Source organism: Coregonus clupeaformis, chromosome 18 (genome assembly GCF_020615455.1).
Source record: "Coregonus clupeaformis isolate EN_2021a chromosome 18, ASM2061545v1, whole genome shotgun sequence".
In the NCBI taxonomy this organism is placed as follows: Eukaryota; Metazoa; Chordata; class Actinopteri; order Salmoniformes; family Salmonidae; genus Coregonus; species Coregonus clupeaformis.
Genome location: NC_059209.1, coordinates 49,478,723 through 49,496,913, shown reverse-complemented (window position 1 = coordinate 49,496,913; position 18,191 = coordinate 49,478,723). Strand labels below are relative to the sequence as shown.

At 43.7% G+C, this 18,191-nt stretch overlaps 1 protein-coding gene across 5 annotated transcripts in view; it reads left to right on the top strand.

Annotated features, from left to right (window-relative positions):
- The first annotated feature begins 947 nt into the window (after positions 1-947).
- LOC121530912 (probable E3 ubiquitin-protein ligase HECTD4) overlaps positions 948-18,191 on the top strand; it is a 63,444-nt gene continuing 46,200 nt past the window's right edge. For all 5 annotated transcript variants that reach the window (XM_041836283.2, XM_041836281.2, XM_041836282.2 and 2 more), the window contains exons 1-2: positions 948-1,613; positions 12,750-13,306. In XM_041836283.2, the coding sequence (XP_041692217.2) occupies positions 1,467-1,613; positions 12,750-13,306 (704 nt within the window). In that variant the 5' untranslated portion in view covers positions 948-1,466. The remainder of the gene's footprint in view (positions 1,614-12,749; positions 13,307-18,191) is intronic.

The window sequence follows — 18,191 nt, the reverse complement described above, 5'->3', positions numbered from 1 at the left end:
CCCGATGTCACAGGAAGGCCAAAAAGATCATCAAGGACATCAACCACCCGAGCCACTGCCTGTTCAGCCCGCTATCATCCAGAAGGCGAGGTCAGTACAGGTGCATCAAAGCTTGGACCGAGAGAATGAAAAACAGCTTCTATCTCAAGGCCATCAGACTGTTAAATAGCCATCACTAGCACACTAGAGGCTGCTGCTGCCTATTGAAATCACTGGCCACTTTAAGAAATGGGACACTAGTCACTTTAATAATGTTTACATATCTTGCATTACTCATCTCATATGTATATACTGTATTCTATAATATTCTACTGTATCTTAGTCCATGCCGCTCTGTCATTGCTTTGCCATATATGTATATATTCTTAAATTCCTTTCCTTACTTAGATTTGTGTGTATTGGGTATATGTTGTGAAATTGTTAGATATTACTTGTTAGATATTACTGCAGTGTCGGATCTAGAAGCACAAGCATTTCGCTACACCCACAATAACATCTGCTAAACACGTGTATGTGACAAATAAAATGTGATTTGATTTGATCTTTCAGTCAAGAGCGTTAAAAAAAAATTGCTCAGGAGGTGGCGCCCTAGTACCTTTAACAGTAAGGTGATTGACCAGCTCCCTTTACACATTAATTCGTTTTTCTTAATTTGAGTGTCATCATGGATAATGTTGAATTGTGTAGTGTAAACAGTGTTGCACTTCATACCTAAAGGCTTTTGTTTTGAATATTGTGTCAGATTATCATAATGTATCTACATTGTCACCACAATCAGAAAAGGTACAAATGAAACCATGAGTATTAAACAAACCATGATGATACATACATACATTCAATCTCAGTATTGATAATAAATTCATATTTTTGCGGTTCAATTTGTTGACATGTTTATTGTAGGATAAGGCGCAATGTATGCTGGGAACAGTAACTGTTGGCCTAAGAAACATGGCGTCTCACAGACAGCTGTGGGGTTTCCGTTATCTGTCCGGCCACTAATAATCGGTTGTTGGACCATCATCGGAGCCGTTTTTTCCTGCATTCTTATCGTGTTTTGGTTGTGCTCAGGCTTCGTGTTCAGCTGGAGAAGGCAGTCAATTACTAAACTTTGATCTAAATATTACGGTTTAGCGACAGTGTCACGCCCACTCTGCTCTGTAAAGACAGTACGAACGGTCAATGGTACAGTTGGTAATGGTAGCTGAAGAGAGAACCTGCCCCACACAGTGCGATCAGCTGGCCGACCAATGTTCGCTAGCAAGCCTCGATAGTTGGCACCCGTAGCAGCAAAGTAGTACCCCAAAATATTTGTTAGTACTAGTTGCGTTGGCTAGCTTGCGGGATCGGACTAGGTCTGAGTTTGTCATCTGACTGACAGCATGTCTGTCGGGTAGTGTTGTTGTCATTTCGGATTGGATTTGTTTTAATGTTCGACCTCTCTGGCATTTTTCTTGGAGGAGAGAGAGATGGGCTCCGGGGCCGTGGATTCGTCCCAGTGGTTGTCAGTGAAGGAAGAGACTATTTTCCTTCACGATGGACTGATTCGGGTCACGGATCTGGCTGAACTGCCCAGTGAAATCGGTGTGTCTGAACAGGGGGACACTGAGCAGGAGGTTAGTACTGTTACTCTGCATCAACGGTTGCATTTCGAATATTTTCTTGGCAAAAGCTAACAGCGTAGCTAACGTTAGTTAACTTAGCTAGCTAAATTGTCAATCGCTAGCTACCTGCTCAACATTAACTTGTAGGGATTGCCAAGCAGCAAGTTATATAATTCCATATGAATAAAGTCACATTTATAGCAAGACATATTTTTTGCTAGTCATGTCCATGTGTAACGTTAGCCAACTAACGTTAGTTAGCTAAGGACGCCAACGTCGGCTTGACGAGCAGCAGGTCATGACATGCAGATAGCTAATCAATAACAACGCGAACTAACTAAAGATAACATTGTCTGCTAACGTTGGCTAACTAGTTTTGAAGAGGTAGATAATGTTAGTTGCTATACGAATAACACTGCGTCGGCATGATGACTCACGACGTAGTTAGCTAGCTAGGGTAGCTTATTATCATGGCCTTTAAATCCCCACCCTTTGTGGGAACCGTGTCCCCTCTGGCCCAGACATTGGGTGCTCTTGAGTGCTGGCTGGCTATTGTTGTATTCATCAGCTCACTTAAGTTTCACTTAAATTCTTCAAAGCACATTGGCATGGCACACAAACTGGACAAATACAATAGGAAACAGTAAATTCGGCATTCTTGAAAGCTCCTCAAGCCAGTAAGTAGCCAGGAGGTCTTGTTACAGTTCAGAGTTCAGCACAGTATGCTTCGTCATTGGCACACTTGACAGTATATTCAGTGCCTTCAGAAACTATTCACACACCTTGACTTTTTCCCCATTTTGTTGTGTTACAGCCTGATTACATTTAGATTTTGTGTCACTGGCCTACACACAATACCCCATAATGTCAGAGTGGAATTATGTTTTTAGAAACTTTAACAAATTAATAAAAATGAAAAGCTGAAATCTTGAGTCAATAAGTATTCAACCCCTTTGTTATGGCAAGCCTAAATAAGTTCAGGAGTAAACATTTGCTTGAACACAGCCTGGGGTCGAACCCGGGTCTGTAGTGACGCTGCGATGCAGTGCCTTAGACCACTGCGCCACTTAGTAGGCCTAGGGAGTTATTATAGGATAGAAAACAAAATAGAGCTAAGCGCAGGGAAAATCCTAGAGGAAAACCTGGTTCAGTCTGCTTTCCAACAGACACTGGGAGACAAATTCACCTTTCAGCAGGACAATAACCTAAAACACAAAGCCAAATATACACTGGAGTTAGTTACCAAGACAACATTGAATGTTCCTGAGTGGCCTAGTTACAGTTTTGACTTAAATCGGCTTGAAGATCTATGGCAAGACTTGAAAATGGCTGTCTAGCAATGATTAACAACCAACTTGACAGAGCTTGAAGAATTAAAAAAAATAACAATGTACAAATATTATACAATCCAGCTATTCGACTTACCCAGAAAGACTCATAGATGTAATCGTTGCCAAAGGTGATTAAAACATGTATTGACTCAGGAGTGTGAATACTTATGTATACTGAACAAAAATATAAACACAACATGTAAAGTGTTGGCCCCATGTTTTCATGAGATGAAATAAAAGATCCCAGATATTTCTCTCAGATTTTTGGCACAAATTTGATTACACTCCTTTTTGAGAGCATTTCTCCTTTGCAAGATAATCCATCCACCTGACAGGTGTGGCATATCAAGAAGCTAATTAAACAGCATGCTCATTACACAGGTGCAGCTTGTGCGGGGACAATAAAAGGCCACTCTAAAATGTGCAGTTTTGTCACACAACACAATGCCGCAGATGTCTCAGGTTTTGAGGAAGCGTGCAATTGGCATGCTGCCTGCAGGAATGTCCACCACAGCTGTTGCCAGGGAATTGAATGTTAATTTCTCTACCATAAACCACCTCCAATGTCGTTTTAAAGATTATGGCATTACGTCCAACCGGCCTCACAACCGCAGACCACGTGTAAACCATGCCAGCCCAGGACCTCCACATCCGTCTTCTTCACCTGCGGGATCGTCTGAGACCGTCGTACACGTCGATCAAGAGCATCCCAAACATGCTCAATGGGTGAAATGTCTGAATATGCAGGCCATGGAAGAAGTGGGACATTTTCAACTTCCAGGAATTGTATACAGATCCTTGCGACATGGGGCCGTGCATTATCATGCTAAAACATGAGGTGATGGTGAGCAATGAATGGCACGACAATGGGCCTCAGGATCTCTTCACGGTATCTCTATGCATTCAAATTGCCATCGATAAAATACTATTGTGATCATTGTCCGTAGCTTATGCCTGCCCATACCATAACCACACACCACCATGGGGCACTCTGTTCACAACGTTGACATCAGCAAACCGCTCACCCACACGACTCTATACTCATGGTCTGCGGTTGGGAGGCCAGTTGGACGTACTGCCAAATTCCCTAAAATGACGTTGGAGGCGTCTTATGGTAGAGAAATGAACATTCAATTATCTGGCAACAGCTTTGTTGGACATTCCTGCAGTCAGCATGCCAATTGCACGCTCCCTCAACTTGAGACATCTGTGGCATTGTGTTGTGTGACAAAACTGCACATTTTAGAGTGGCCTTTTATTGTCCCCAGCACAAGGTGCAGTGGTGCACCTGTGTAATGGTCATGCTGTTTAATCAGCTTCTTGATATGCCTCACCTGTCAGGTGGGTGGATTATCTTGGCAAAGGAGAAATGCTCACTAACTGGGATGAAATACAAATTTGTGCACAACATTTGAGAGAAATAAGCTTTTTGTACCTGAATATTTCTGGATTCTTTTATTTCAGCTCATGAAACATGGGACCAGCACTTTGCATGTTGTGTTTATATTTTGTTCAGTATATATTGTTTTGTTCACAAGCTAGGTTGTTTTTAAAAGTTTGAGTTTCAACTGCTAGGGAAGAGGAGACAATGCAGCTACTAGTCAGACTCTCGATCTCACAGGCACAAACATGACTCAAGTCGCGTTACCACGGTAACCTACATTTTTGTCTCATCTGTGATATTATGGTTAAAAGACTCAGCTCACAAAATATGAAATTAAACAATATACCACATTACTACTTACAAGTAATACATGTATTGTTTTAGAAACATTACAAAGCATGCTCATCTGTTATTTTGTGTTTTTTTGGTGTAATTGTAGCGAAAAAAAATATTATTTTGGCTGGTAAGAAATCTGAGTGGCTGTTAGATTTGTAAATCTACCTTCCACAGTGGTTGGTGGACCAAAAATGAATTGAAGGCCCGGGCTGGCCTATCAGACCAAACTGGGCTGGCCTATCAGACCAAACTGGGCAACCGGGCGAGAAGGACCTTGGTCAGGGAGGTGACCAATGATCACTCTGACAGAACTACGGCACTTCACCAATCTGGGCTTTATGGGAGAGTGGCCAGACGGAAGCAACTCCTGAGAAAAAGGCACATGACGGCACACCTGGAGTGGGCATAAAGGCACGTGAAAGAGCATAAAGCTAAAGATTCTGTGGTCTGATGAGACCAAAATGTTACTCTTTGGCCTGAATGCAAAGTGCTCTCTGAAGAAAACCAGGCACAGATTATCACCCGTCTAACACCATCCCTAACGTGAAGCATGGTGGTGGCAGCATCATGCCATGGGGATGCTTTTCAGCGGCAGGGACTTGGAGACTGGTAAGGATAGCGGGAACAATGAATGGAGCCAAATACAGGCAAATCCTTAATGAGAACCTGCTTCAGTGCAAATGACCTTAGACTGGGGGCGAAGGTTTACGTTCCAACAGGACAATGACCCAAGCATACAGCCAAAGCAACGCTGGAATGGCATCCCAGTCAAAGCCCAAACTTGAATCCCATTGAAAATCTGTGGAAAGACTTGAAGATTGCTGTTCACCGCCGCTCCCCATTTAATTTAACAGAGCTTGAGAAAATCTGCAAGGAAGAATTAGAGAAAATCCCCAAATCCAGATGCGTAAAAACTGATAGACATACCCAAGACGACTCAAAGCTGTAATCACCGCCAAAGGTGCTTCTACAAATTATTGACTCGGGTGTGTGAATACTTATGTAAATTAGATTTGTCTGTATTTCATTTTCAATAAATTTGCAAACATTTCTCAATGTTTTCACTTTGTCATTATAGGGTATTGTGTGTAGATTGGTGAGGGGGGAAAAATAAATGTAATCCATTTTGAATTCAGGCTGTAACACAACAAAATGTGGAATATGTCAATGGTATGAATTCTTTCTGAAGGCAGTAACTGCCACAATTCAATGGCCTGCTCACTAAGCCTTTTTTAATTATTCAATATTCACACACCCTCCTCACATGCAGTTTTATCTCTGAAAGTCAGATTACAATACTCATTCACATCAATTAAATGAAAGCTGGTACAACTCCAGTGTTCCTTTTTCATTTGGTTTATTTTGTGAGGGATTACCCCAAACCCAGTCAGCCATTGTAATGATTTCAATACCCAGCCTCTTGTGTGGAAAGGAGAGGGAGCGTCCTCTGGTGTTTACACCTGTTACTCAACCGTAAACAGTGAAATATTGATTTATGCTAGCCTACTATGTGCTTCACTCTTAAAATTAGAACCGACAGAGGCCAACGGCCACTGAAGTTTGATTTTGTAAATTTTAAAAATCTGACCAAAAAATAAGCTATGTCCTGCTCCTTCCCTGACTTTACCTAAATATTTGTATTTTGTGCAACCTAATCCAGTGATTGTCATGAATTTTGGGTTGACAATTAGGTTAATTTAGTTATTTTACTGTCAAATTAGGGTCAGATTTGTTTGTTCAATAGACATGAATTTGCCTTCATCTTTATTTGCATTAATATTATATATAGACCTAATTCAATTGGTGCTAATTCACCACCTGAGGAAGTGAAAACTCAAAACACATTAGCTCGATCACTAACTCTAGAACACCTACTGCTAGTAGCCATGTATTAATCTAACAGTAAATGTAATGTCCCTAAATAAACTTTGCAATGAAGCCTAGTGCACGTGTGATGGACGATGCGCAATTTCGCACGTTCCTTATTTCAAAGCCATTTCAGATATCGTGATTGTAAAACAGTGTGCTTTGAGCTCAATAATGATTGAGAACAAGGACATTGGGGTTTGCTACTGTGGGTGCACAGATGGAGCGTGAGACAAGGAGGAGTGATGGTAGACCTAAACATAGACAAATAAAGGGGACAGAGATTGATAGATGGTAAGTGAGTAACAGACAGATGGCATGCTACAGATCGACACTGAGAATGAATTAACCTGAGAGGACTAGACTTCACTGCGTACATCTCCTGCTTCTGAAGTTTTCTTATTTTTTGTAAGGATGGAGCAATGACAGGGCGATGGAGCAATGACAGGGCGATGGAGCAGCTATGATAGCTAGCTCTAGACCTGTGCCCCAGGCGCAGTAGTGTGACATCTTGATTCTGCTGCTTCATAGTGGGACTGGATTAGCTCTGGGTCAAAGCAAAACCCTTATTGCCCATGCCACTCCTCAGAATAGCCCAGTACCATTGGTTCAATGGCAGTACAGGACAAGTATGTGTTGCTTGTCCTCTCTGCAGTGGAAGTATGGATGGAATGTAACCTGAGCATCTGCAGTGTGTCTCTGGTTATTGTACTGTCACCACCGTTCACCCTCCCCCTGCTCTCACTAACCTCATTCTTATGTGAGGAGGTAAACAGGGCTGCACGAGTTACTGTATGATGAGGTGGGGTTGTTGGGGTGGTCTGTGGACATTGTCATTCTCCTAACAGGAAGTGTAAGCATTAAAATGTGTGGTTCGGTTAAGTCCTCCAGCCTCTCCAAGCAGCTTCCTCTAATCCCTCCGGAGGCCATCTACATGGGCCATTAGCCAGAGGAAATGCATTTAAGGACCCCCCCCCCCCCGAGGAAGTTGCCGCCACTATTTCAACGTTATTTCGTGTCCAAGAGATGAAATGCATGTTTAGGTTCTACCTCCAAAGAATAACAAAGGCTGCTTATACATATTCACGAATTGGGTGTGGGAATTTCCATGTGGAGTTGATAAACATCGACAAATAGGGCAAAATTAGCCAGCTCGCTCTATAGCCTTGTTCACACTGCAGGCCTTAATGCTCAAATCAGTTTTGTTTTTCAAATCCGTTTTCGAATACTGACTGTCCAAACAGCAAGTTACAAGTGACCAAATCGGATTTGTGTGTGTCAGACAGCAGTGATTTGCTGACATGACTACGCTAGTTGTTATAGTAACGGCGGGTGTGTGCTGTGGTGTATGCTGCTTGGTGGTGCTCGTGCTTCCTATCCCTTAGAAGATATGTAGTAAGCTAAGGGGACAACAATGCCTGCCATGGAGTTTCTCAGTTGCTTTGAATGTTCAAAATCATAGTGTAAGAACACTTTAAAGCCTCAAAGGATAAGATGATCCAACTTTCAAAACGACTCCTTTTTGGCTAACCACAGCAGTCACTTAGCTAGCTAGGTAGCTGTTTATCTTTCTAACACATTCACACATTTTGTTTGTAAACAGTAAACAAGCTAGTTAGCTACCACATGTTCTTGTCAAACTGTCGAGAGTATCTAGATGGAAACCACTGGCCTATCTTTGACTTCACCATCTATTGTTATCTCAAGTTTTGGCATCTTCTATAAATTGTGGCCCCGAATCCGTCATAGAAATAGTTAGAAAGAATAAGATGAAGCTCCGGTAATATGGATAACTATTGAAAGATAGGCTAGCTGATATACGTTTTTCTACATTGTATTGGACATGGTGCAACCTTTGGTAGGCTGCTGGCAGGCTTCGGCTGTTGTTACAGCAAAGCCAAGTCAGCCCGTGCTCATGGTTCTCACAGGGGAAGTGAAATGATAGGCTACAATTACTTGGCTCATGATCATGACATGTAACTATAAGAGCCTTGAATTTTCTTTCGCAGGTGCCTTTTCATTATCTGGATAAACACTTGTTGTTTCTAGCTAATGTTATACTAATCAAAGCAGTGGAGCGTGTAGTGAAGCAAAACTTTAGTGGACAAAACCATTCATCTTGGGGTGAGTGGGGGACTGGGTTTGCAAAATGCTATCATATCAGGCAATTATACCATTTATAAAATGCTCAGAGATATTTATTTTTTATATATACTAAACCAAAAGTAAGTGAAAATATATCAATTATCCAATGGATTATGATAATTTTCTGGTTAAAAAAAAGTTTTTATTTGCTCCATGGCTCAGGTGGCCAAGTGGACACAAGGCTGTTTGGCTCCTCACAGTCACGGAGAGGAATAACTTTGCAGCTGTTTCTGATTAATAAACAATGCCATGCTGGTGGGTGGTAACATAAAAATAAAACCCAGCCCTGAAACGAAATGTAGGCAAAACATAATTTGTATGTCATATCATAGGAAAAGACACCGCTTTCACACAGATTTGCACGAATTGGGTAGTTTGGATTGGTCACAAGCCCAAATATATCATACTTTGACTAAAATGATGACTTATTTACTTAAATCGTTGTACAACATCATGGGTAAACTCTGGCCGTGGTCTTTCCGCTTGAAAAAGTGGATTTCTACTTTTGTGGCCGTTTTTAAGTCTGTTTCCCTATGTCATGTGACCTTATGGTCTAGTGTGGATCATTTAAGACCTGCCTCTATTTGGGCTAACGTAGCCAAACTCATGATTGATCAGGTCATCCTGCATCCCTCCAGCCCCATGGGTGCTTAGATGCTGGCTATTTATATCAGTATCATGGAGGAGAAGCCTTTCTGCAGAGCAAGGTGGAGAGGGTTGGCGCACAATCCCAGCCTCCAGTTAATGAATGTTACCGTAACGTTAGTCGTATATCTGAAATTGAATCAATAAAAAAGTGCCTGCTAAATGGTGTAATGGAGTCTTGGGCTACACACTGTAATCGATACCTGGCTGAAGTGCTGCCTAAGTGCAGATGATGCACAATTGTTATTTTTATCTCTGAAATAACCCCACAATCTAAATTTTTCATACCGCTTATTTAGGAAAATTATGTAGTGTTGTATTTGACTGTTTCTCTGGGTAAGAACATCTGCAACATGAATACAATTGGGATGTGAAATTACTGTAATACAACAAGGAGTAGTTTATTTCCACACTAATGCATTCTGATTCTTGAATGCATATCATTGGGTTTAAAGGGTCTTATTCCTCCCTCATATTCAATGTAGCTACACATTTAAACAGCACATTCATAACTTGACCAAGAAACCGAAGTTGAAATTGGGTTTCTATTTTAGGAACAAATCTTGCTTTTCAATGTCAGTCAGAAAGGATCTTGCTCAAAGCACTTTTTTATCGGTGCTGGATTATGTTGATATTGTCTATAAGCATGCCTCAGCAAGATGATGCAATGGACCTCTCTCTCTCCACCAGGAGGCTAAAGCACTGGTACACTTTTGTGTACAAAGCATTGATAGGGAAACTCCCTTTGTAACTCTGTTCCTTACTGACCAGATCAGTCACTCAATACAGTCTTCGTTCGCAGTCGCTGCTGTCCTTGTTTGTTCCTAAAGCTAGAACTGAGATGGGGAAACAATATTTTTCCCATAATGCCCCTTAAAGTTAAGGAAGTAAGTGTCCTTGCCTGTTTTGAAGACTCTGATTTGACGACACTGTTTTTGATAGCTGCAGTCGTTTCTAATCTTCAAATGTATCTATAACTAATGACACTTTCTTTTCTGTGTATTTTGTATTTTTTTGTAAGATTTTATGTACACGCTGCTATTTCCCAATTTTGCCTTCTTGCCAGGTCGCCCTCGCAAAATAGGTTTTTAACTTCAATGGGTCTTACCTGGTTAAATAAAGGTTGAATAAATAAAAATATTACTCTGCTGCTACTGTTTGTCTATCCTGTTGCCTAGTCACTTTACCCCTACCTATATGTACAATGACTTCAGAAAGTATTCATACCCCTTTACTTATTCCACATTTTGTTGTTACAGGCTGAATTCAAAATGGATGAAATCGTTTTTTTTCTCACCCATCTCCACACAATACCCCAAAAGGACAAAGCAAAAACAGGTTTTTAGAAATATTTGCAAATGTATGTAAATGTTATATTTCCGTTCTTTTATTTTTTATAAGTATTCCGACCCTTTACTCAGTACTTTATTGAAGCACCTTTGGCAGCGATTACAGCCTCAAGTCTTCTTTGGTATGACGCTACAAGCTTGGCACACCTATATTTGGGGAGTTTCACCCATTCTTCTCTGCAGATCCTCTCAAGCTCTTTCAGGTTGGATGGGGAGCGTCGCTGCACAGCTATTTTTAGGTCTCTCCAGAGATGCTTTGGCTGAGCCACTCAAGGATATTCAGAGATTTGTCCCGAAGCCACTCCTGCGTTGTCTTGGCTGTGTGCTTAGGCTCGTTGTCCTGTTGGAAGGTGAACCTTCGCCCCAGTCTGAGCGCTCTGGAGCAGGTTTTCATCAAGGATATCTCTGTACTTTGCTCCGTTCATCATTCCCTCGATCCTGACTAGTCTCCCAGTAACTGCAGCTGAAAAATTCTCACTGCATGATTCTGCCACCACCATGCTTCACCGTAGGGAGGGTGTCAGGTTTCCTCCAGACGTGATGCTTGGCATTCAGACCAAAGAGTTCAAACTGGGTTTCATCAGACCAGAGAATCTTGTTTCTGATGGTCTGAGAGTCTTTAGGTGCCTTTTGGCAAACTCCAAGCGGGCTGTCATGCCTTTTACTGAGGAGTGGCTTCTGTCTGACCACTCTACCATAAAGGCCTGATTGGTGGAGTGCTGCAGAGATGGTTGTCCTTCTGGATGGTTCTCCCATCTCGACAGAGGGACTCTGGAGCTCTGTCAGAGTGACCATCTGGTTCTTGGTCACCTCTCTGACCAAGGCCCTTCTCCCCCGATTGCTCAGTTTGGCCGGGCGGCCAGCTCTAGGAAGAGTCTTGGTGGTTCCAAACTTCTTCCATTTAAGAATGATGGAGGCAAAAGTGTTCTTGGGGACCTTCAATGCTGCATAAATGTTTTGTTACCCTTCCCCAGATCTGTGCCCTGACACAATCCTGTCTCGGAGCTCTACGGACAATTCCTTCGACCTCATGGCTAGGTTTTTGCTCTGACATGCACTGTCAACTGTGGGACCTTTATATAGACAGGTGTGTGCCTTTCCAAATTTACATTTGACATTTTTAGTCATTTAGCAGACGCTCTTATCCAGAGCGACTTACAGTTAGTGAATACATATATATATTTTTTATATACTGGCCCCCCGTGGGAATCAAACCCACAACCCTGGCGTTGCAAACGCCATGCTCTATCAACTGAGCTACATCCCTGCCGGCCATTCCCTCCCCTACCCTGGACGACGCTGGTCGCGGCCGGCTGCGACAGAGCCTGGATTCGAACCAGGATCTCTAGTGGCACAGTTAGCACTGCGATGCAGTGCCTTAGACCACTGCGCCACTCAGGAGTATCATGTCCAATCAATTGAATTTACCACAGGTGGACTCCAGTCAAGTTGTAGAAACAGCTCAAGGATGATCAATGGAAACAGGATGCACCTGAGCTCAATTTCGAGTTTCATAGCAAAGGGTCTGAATACTTATGTAAATAAGGTATTTCTGTTTTTTATTTTTATTGAATTTGCAAAATAATTCTAAACCTGTTTTCGCTCTCTTATTATGGGATATTGTGTGTAGATAATTGTATCAATTTTAGAATAAGGCTGTAATGTAACAAAATGTGGAAAAACTCTAGGGGTCTGAATACTTTCCAAATGCACTGTATAGCCAAGTTATCGTTACTCATTGTGTATTTATTCCTCGTATTATAATTGTTCTATATTTTTCTCTCTGCATTGTTGGGAAGAGCCCTTAAGTGTGCCTTTCACTCTTTGTCTACACCTGTTGTTTACGAGTCATGTGACAAATGAGATTTGATATCTCATAGTGAAGCAGTTCTCTGTTGTAAATTGGATTTAGAGGTAGCCAGACCCCAGTTAGATGGAGATTTACAGACTGTGCACTATACTGGATGCCGTCATCACTTTGAGATCTCTACCCATTGTTTCCCCAAGGATTTGTACTTTCTCCTGTTGGTTACAAATCTTCATTACTATTTGATGTATCCCTCACACATTTTCTCCTTCTCTTTCTCTCTAGATCCTCACATTCGAAACGAAGAACCCTGCGGAGCTGGCTGAGCGTCTCCGTGCCATCTGTGGTAACCAAAGCAATGCGTATGCCCGCCTGTTTGAGTACCGTTTGAATGCGCTGCGGGGCCTGTGGGGGGCTCAGCGTCAGCTGGCCCTGGAGGAACAGCAGGACCGGGAGGGGGCCGGAGGTGGGGATGAGGAGGCCCTGGCCCTGCTAAAACGACAGGGCCTGCTGCAGCAGCCTGAACAGGCGCCTTTCACTTCCCGCGTGGGCCTGCTACTGGTCTTCCCCCTGCTGCAGTCCCAGACACGCAGTGACCCAGCGCTCTGTGGGGTCACGGCGGAGGTGCTGCTGTCTTGCCTGCGTGACTGCCAGCCCCTCAGCCTCAGCAAGGAACCCGCCGACTGCCTCAACGGCCTGGAGGGGCTGCTCTGCTCCTGGCTGGAGGAGGGGGTCCAGCAGACAGCACAGACACAGCAGGGACAGGCTCCAACATACATGTTCCATGCACACAGGCAGAGGGAGAACGCTGCCGCTGCCCTGGTAGCCCTCGCATGTGCCAGGTGAGACCACACCCTTAACACCAGCAGACACCACAAGTGACTAAAATGTATAAGAGGATAGAGTAGTATTCTGGATCATCTGATTCTGCTTAGCTGTCTGGCTCATTTACTCCAGCTTCCTAATACTGCCCAAATGGTGATTACGCAAGCCCTATAGTTACAGTTACAGTTACGTCATTTAGCAGACGCTCTTATCCAGAGCGACTTACAGTTAGTGAGTGCATACATTATTTTTTATTTTTAAAAAATAATCATACTGGCCCCCCGTGGGAATCGAACCCACAACCCTGGCGTTGCAAACGCCATGCTCTACCAACTGAGCTACACCAACTGAGTGTCATCCCATTTCTGTTTTCACTTTCAGTGTCCTAGCTAGTCCCTGTCAGTGTCCTAGCTAGCCCCTGTCAGTGTCCTAGCTAGCCCCTGTTAGTGTCTTAGCTAGCCCCTGTCAGTGTCTTAGCTAGCCCCTGTCAGTGTCTTAGCTAACCCCTGTCAGTGTCTTAGCTAACCCCTGTCAGTGTCTTAGCTAGCCCCTGTCAGTGTCTTAGCTAGCCCCTGTCAGTGTCTTAGCTAGCCCCTGTCAGTGTCTTAGCTAGCCTCTGTCAGTGTCTTAGCTAGCCCCTGTCAGTGTCTTAGCTAGCCCCTGTCAGTGTCCTAGCTAGCCCCTGTCAGTGTCCTAGCTAGCCCCTGTCAGTGTCATAGCTAGCCCCTGTCAGTGTCTTAGCTAGCCCCTGTCAGTGTCCTAGCTAGCCCCTGTCAGTGTCCTAGCTAGCCCCCTGTCAGTGTCCTAGCTAGCCCCTGTCAGTGTCCTAGCTAGCCCCTGTCAGTGTCCTAGCTAGCCCCTGTCAGTGTCCTAGCTAGCCCCTGTCAGTGTCCTAGCTAGCCCCTGTCAGTGTCCTAGCTAGCCCCTGTCAGTGTCCTAGCTAGCCCCTGTCAGTGTCCTAGCTAGCCCCTGTCAGTGTCCTAGCTAGCCCCTGTCCGTGATGCTTGTTGCACTGGGGTGTTTTGTGTTTCACCTAGGTCACATAGGAAAGCACCCTTTTCTTTCACTGGCTGCAGCCCGGCTTCTGCTGTTGACAACTGAGCTTGACTTGTCAAAACCAGAACCATCCCCCTTTGTGTGCCCTCTGTAGAGCCTGAGAGCCCATTGTGTCAGGGAACCATCCAGTCCTAGTGCTCTGTCTTTCACCAACAGTGGTGGCTAGTTAAAGAGCTAGGCTATCCTCTGTCTCCCCCTCTGATGGTATTGGTGTGCCGTATCACTGTGTTTTTGTGTAAGCGCTGCAGAGTATGCTAACTGTTTCTCGTCAGTGTGACGTCACCAGCTGGTGAGAATTATGTTTTAGTGTAATGTGGTCTGCGGTGGGAAGGGGGATGCTGGTTCCAGGCTGAATCATCTGTTGTTTATTACATGTGGGAACCAGCATGACTCATTTGAATACAGTTACCTAAGCCACACTCACAGACAAAAACACTGACACACAATGATACATTCAATATCTTTCAAATACAGTGCATTCGGAAAGTATTCAGACCCCTTGACTTTTTCCACATTTTGTTACATTACAGACTTATTCTAAAATTGATTAAATCGTTTTTCCCCTCAATCTACACACAATACCCCATAATGTGGTCCTCTGTAGCTCAATTGGTGGTAGAGCATGGCGCTTGTAACGCCAGGGTAGTGGGTTCGATCCCCGGGACCACCCATACGTAAAAATGTCTGCGCACATGACAGTAAGTCGCTTTGGATAAAAGCGTCTGCTAAATAGCATATTATTATTATTATTATTATTATTATTATTAATGACAAAGGAAAAACAGTTTTTTTTTGTGCAAATGTATAAAAATAAATAAATGGAAATATTACATTTACATAAGTATTCAGACCCTTTACTCAGTACTTTGTTGAAGCACCTTTGGCAGCAATTACAGCTTCTAGTCTTCTTGGGTATGACTATACAATTCTCTGCAGATCCTCTCAAGCTCTGTCAGGTTGGATGGGGAGCGTCGCTGCACAGCTATTTTCAGGTCTCTCCTGAGATGTTCGATCGGGTTCAAGTCCGGGCTCTTGCTGGGCCACTCAAGGACATTCAGAGACTTACATTTACATTTTAGTCATTTAGCAGACGCTCTTATCCAGAGCGACTTACAGTTAGTGAGTGCATACATTTTCATACAGACTTGTCCCGAAGCAACTTGTCTTGGCTGTGTGCTTAGGGTCGTTGTCCTGTTGGAAGGTGAACCTTTGCCCCAGTCTGAGGTCCTGAGCGCTCTGGAGCAGGTTTTCATCAAGGATCTCTCTGTACTTTGCTCCGTTCATCTTTCCCTCAAACCCTGGCTAGTCTTCCAGTCCCTGCCGCTAAAAAACATCCCCACAGCATGATGCTGCCACCACCATGCTTCACCGTAAAGATGGTGCTATGTTTCATCTAGACGTGACGCTTGGCATTCAGGCCAAAGAGTTCAAACTGGGTTTCATCAGACCAGAGGATCTTGTTTCTCGTGGTCTGAGAGTCCTTTAGGTGCCTTTTGGCAAACTACAAGCGGGCCATCATGTGCCTTTTTACTGAGGAGCGGCATCCGTCTGGCCACTCTACCATAAAGGCCTGATTGGTGGAGTGCTGCAGAGATGGTTGTCCTTCTGGAAGGTTCTCCCATCTCCACAGAGGAACTCTGGAGCTCTGTGAGAGTGACCATCGGGTTCTTGGTCACCTCCCTGAACAAGGCCCTTTTCCCCCGATTGCTCAGTTTGGCCAGGCGGCCAGCTCTAGGAAGAGTCTTGGTGGTTCCAAACTTCTTCCATTTAAGAATGATGGAGGCCACAGTGTTCTTGGGGACCTTCAATGCTGCAGAAATGTTTTGGTACCCTTCCCCAGATCTGTACCTCGACACAATCCTGTTTCGGAGCTCTAAGGACAATTCCTTGGACCTCATGGCTTGGTTGTTGCTCTGACATGCACTGTCAACTGTGGGACCTTATATATAGACAGGTGTGTGCCTTTCCAAATCATGTACAATCAATTGAATTTACCACAGGTGGACTCCAGTCAAGTTGTAGAAACACCTCAAGGATGATCAATGGAAACAGGTCTCATAGCAAAGGGTTAGAATTTTTATTTATTTATTTTATTTCACCTTTATTTAACCAGGTAGGCCAGTTGAGAACAAGTTCTCATTTACAACTGTGACCTGGCCAAGATAAAGCAAAGCAGTGCGATTAAAAACAACAACACAGAGTTACATATGGGTTAAAACAAAACATAAAGTCAAAAATACAACAGAAAATATATATACAGTGTGTGCAAATGTAGCAAGTTATGGGGGTAAAGCAATAAATAGGCCATAGTGCAAAATAATTACAATTAGTATTAACACTGGAATGATAGATGTGCAAGAGATGATGTGCAAATAGAGATACTGGGGTGCAAATTAGCAAAATAAATAACAATATGGGGATGAGGTAGTTGGGTGGGCTAATTTCAAATGGGCTGTGTAATAATAAATAATAAGCCATTTAGCAGACGCTTTTATCCAAAGCGACTTAGTCATGCGTGCATACATTTTTGTGTATGGGTGGTCCCGGGGATCGAACCCACTACCTTGGCGTTACAAGCGCCGTGCTCTACCAGCTGAGCTACAGAGGACCACAGTGTACAGGTGCAGTGATCGGTAAGCTTCTCTGACAACTGATGCTTAAAGTTAGTGAGGGAGTCTCCAGCTTCAGAGATTTTTGCAGTTCGTTCCAGTCATTAGCAGCAGAGAACTGGAAGGAATGGCGGCCAAAGGAGGTCTTGGCTTTGGGGATGACCGGTGAGAAATACCTGCTGGAGCGCATACTACGGGTGGGTGTTGCTATGGTGACCAATGAGCTAAGATAAGGCAGGGATTTGCCTAGCAGTGATTTATAGATGACCTGGAGCCAGTGGGTTTGGCGACGAATATGTAGTGAGGACCAGCCAACAAGAGCGTACAGGTCACAGTGGTGGGTAGTATATGGGGCTTTGGTGACAAAACGGATGGCACTGTGATAGACTACATCCAATTTACTGAGTAGAGTGTTGGAGGCTATTTTGTAAATGACATCGCCGAAGTCAAGGATTGGTAGGATAGTCAGTTTTACGAGGGCATGTTTGGCAGCATGAGTGAAGGAGGCTTTGTTGCGAAATAGGAAGCCGATTCTAGATTTAACTTTGGATTGGAGATGCTTAATGTTTATCTGGAAGGAGAGTTTACAGTCTAACCAGATACCTAGGTATTTGTAGTATTTGTCGAGAGTAGTGATTCTAGTCGGGTGGGCGGGTTCCAGCAGCGTTCGATTGAAGAGCATGCATTTAGTTTTACTAGTGTTTAAGAGCAGTTGGAGGCTACTGAAGGAGTGTTGTATGGAATTGAAGCTCGTTTGGAGGTTTGTTAACACAGTGTCCAATGAAGGGCCAGATGTATACAAAATTGTGTCGTCTGCGTAGAGGTGGATCTTAGAATCACCAGCAGCAAGAGCGACATCATTGATATACACAGAGAAAAGAGTCGGCCCAATAATTTAACCCTGTGGCACCCCCATAGAGACTGCCATAGGTCCAGACAACAGGCCCTCCGATTTGACACATTGAACTCTATCTGAGAAGTAGTTGGTGAACCAGGCAAGGCAGTCATTTGAGAAACCAAGGCTATTTAATCTGCCAATAAGAATGCGGTGGTTGACAGAGTCGAAAGCCTTGGCCAGGTCGATGAAGACGGCTGCACAGTACTGTCTATTATCGATTGTGGTTATAATATCGTTTAGGACCTTGAGCGTGGCTGAGGTGCGCCCATGACCAGCTCGGAAACCGGATTGCATAGCGGAGAAGGTACTGTGGGATTCAAAATGGTCGGTGATCTGTTT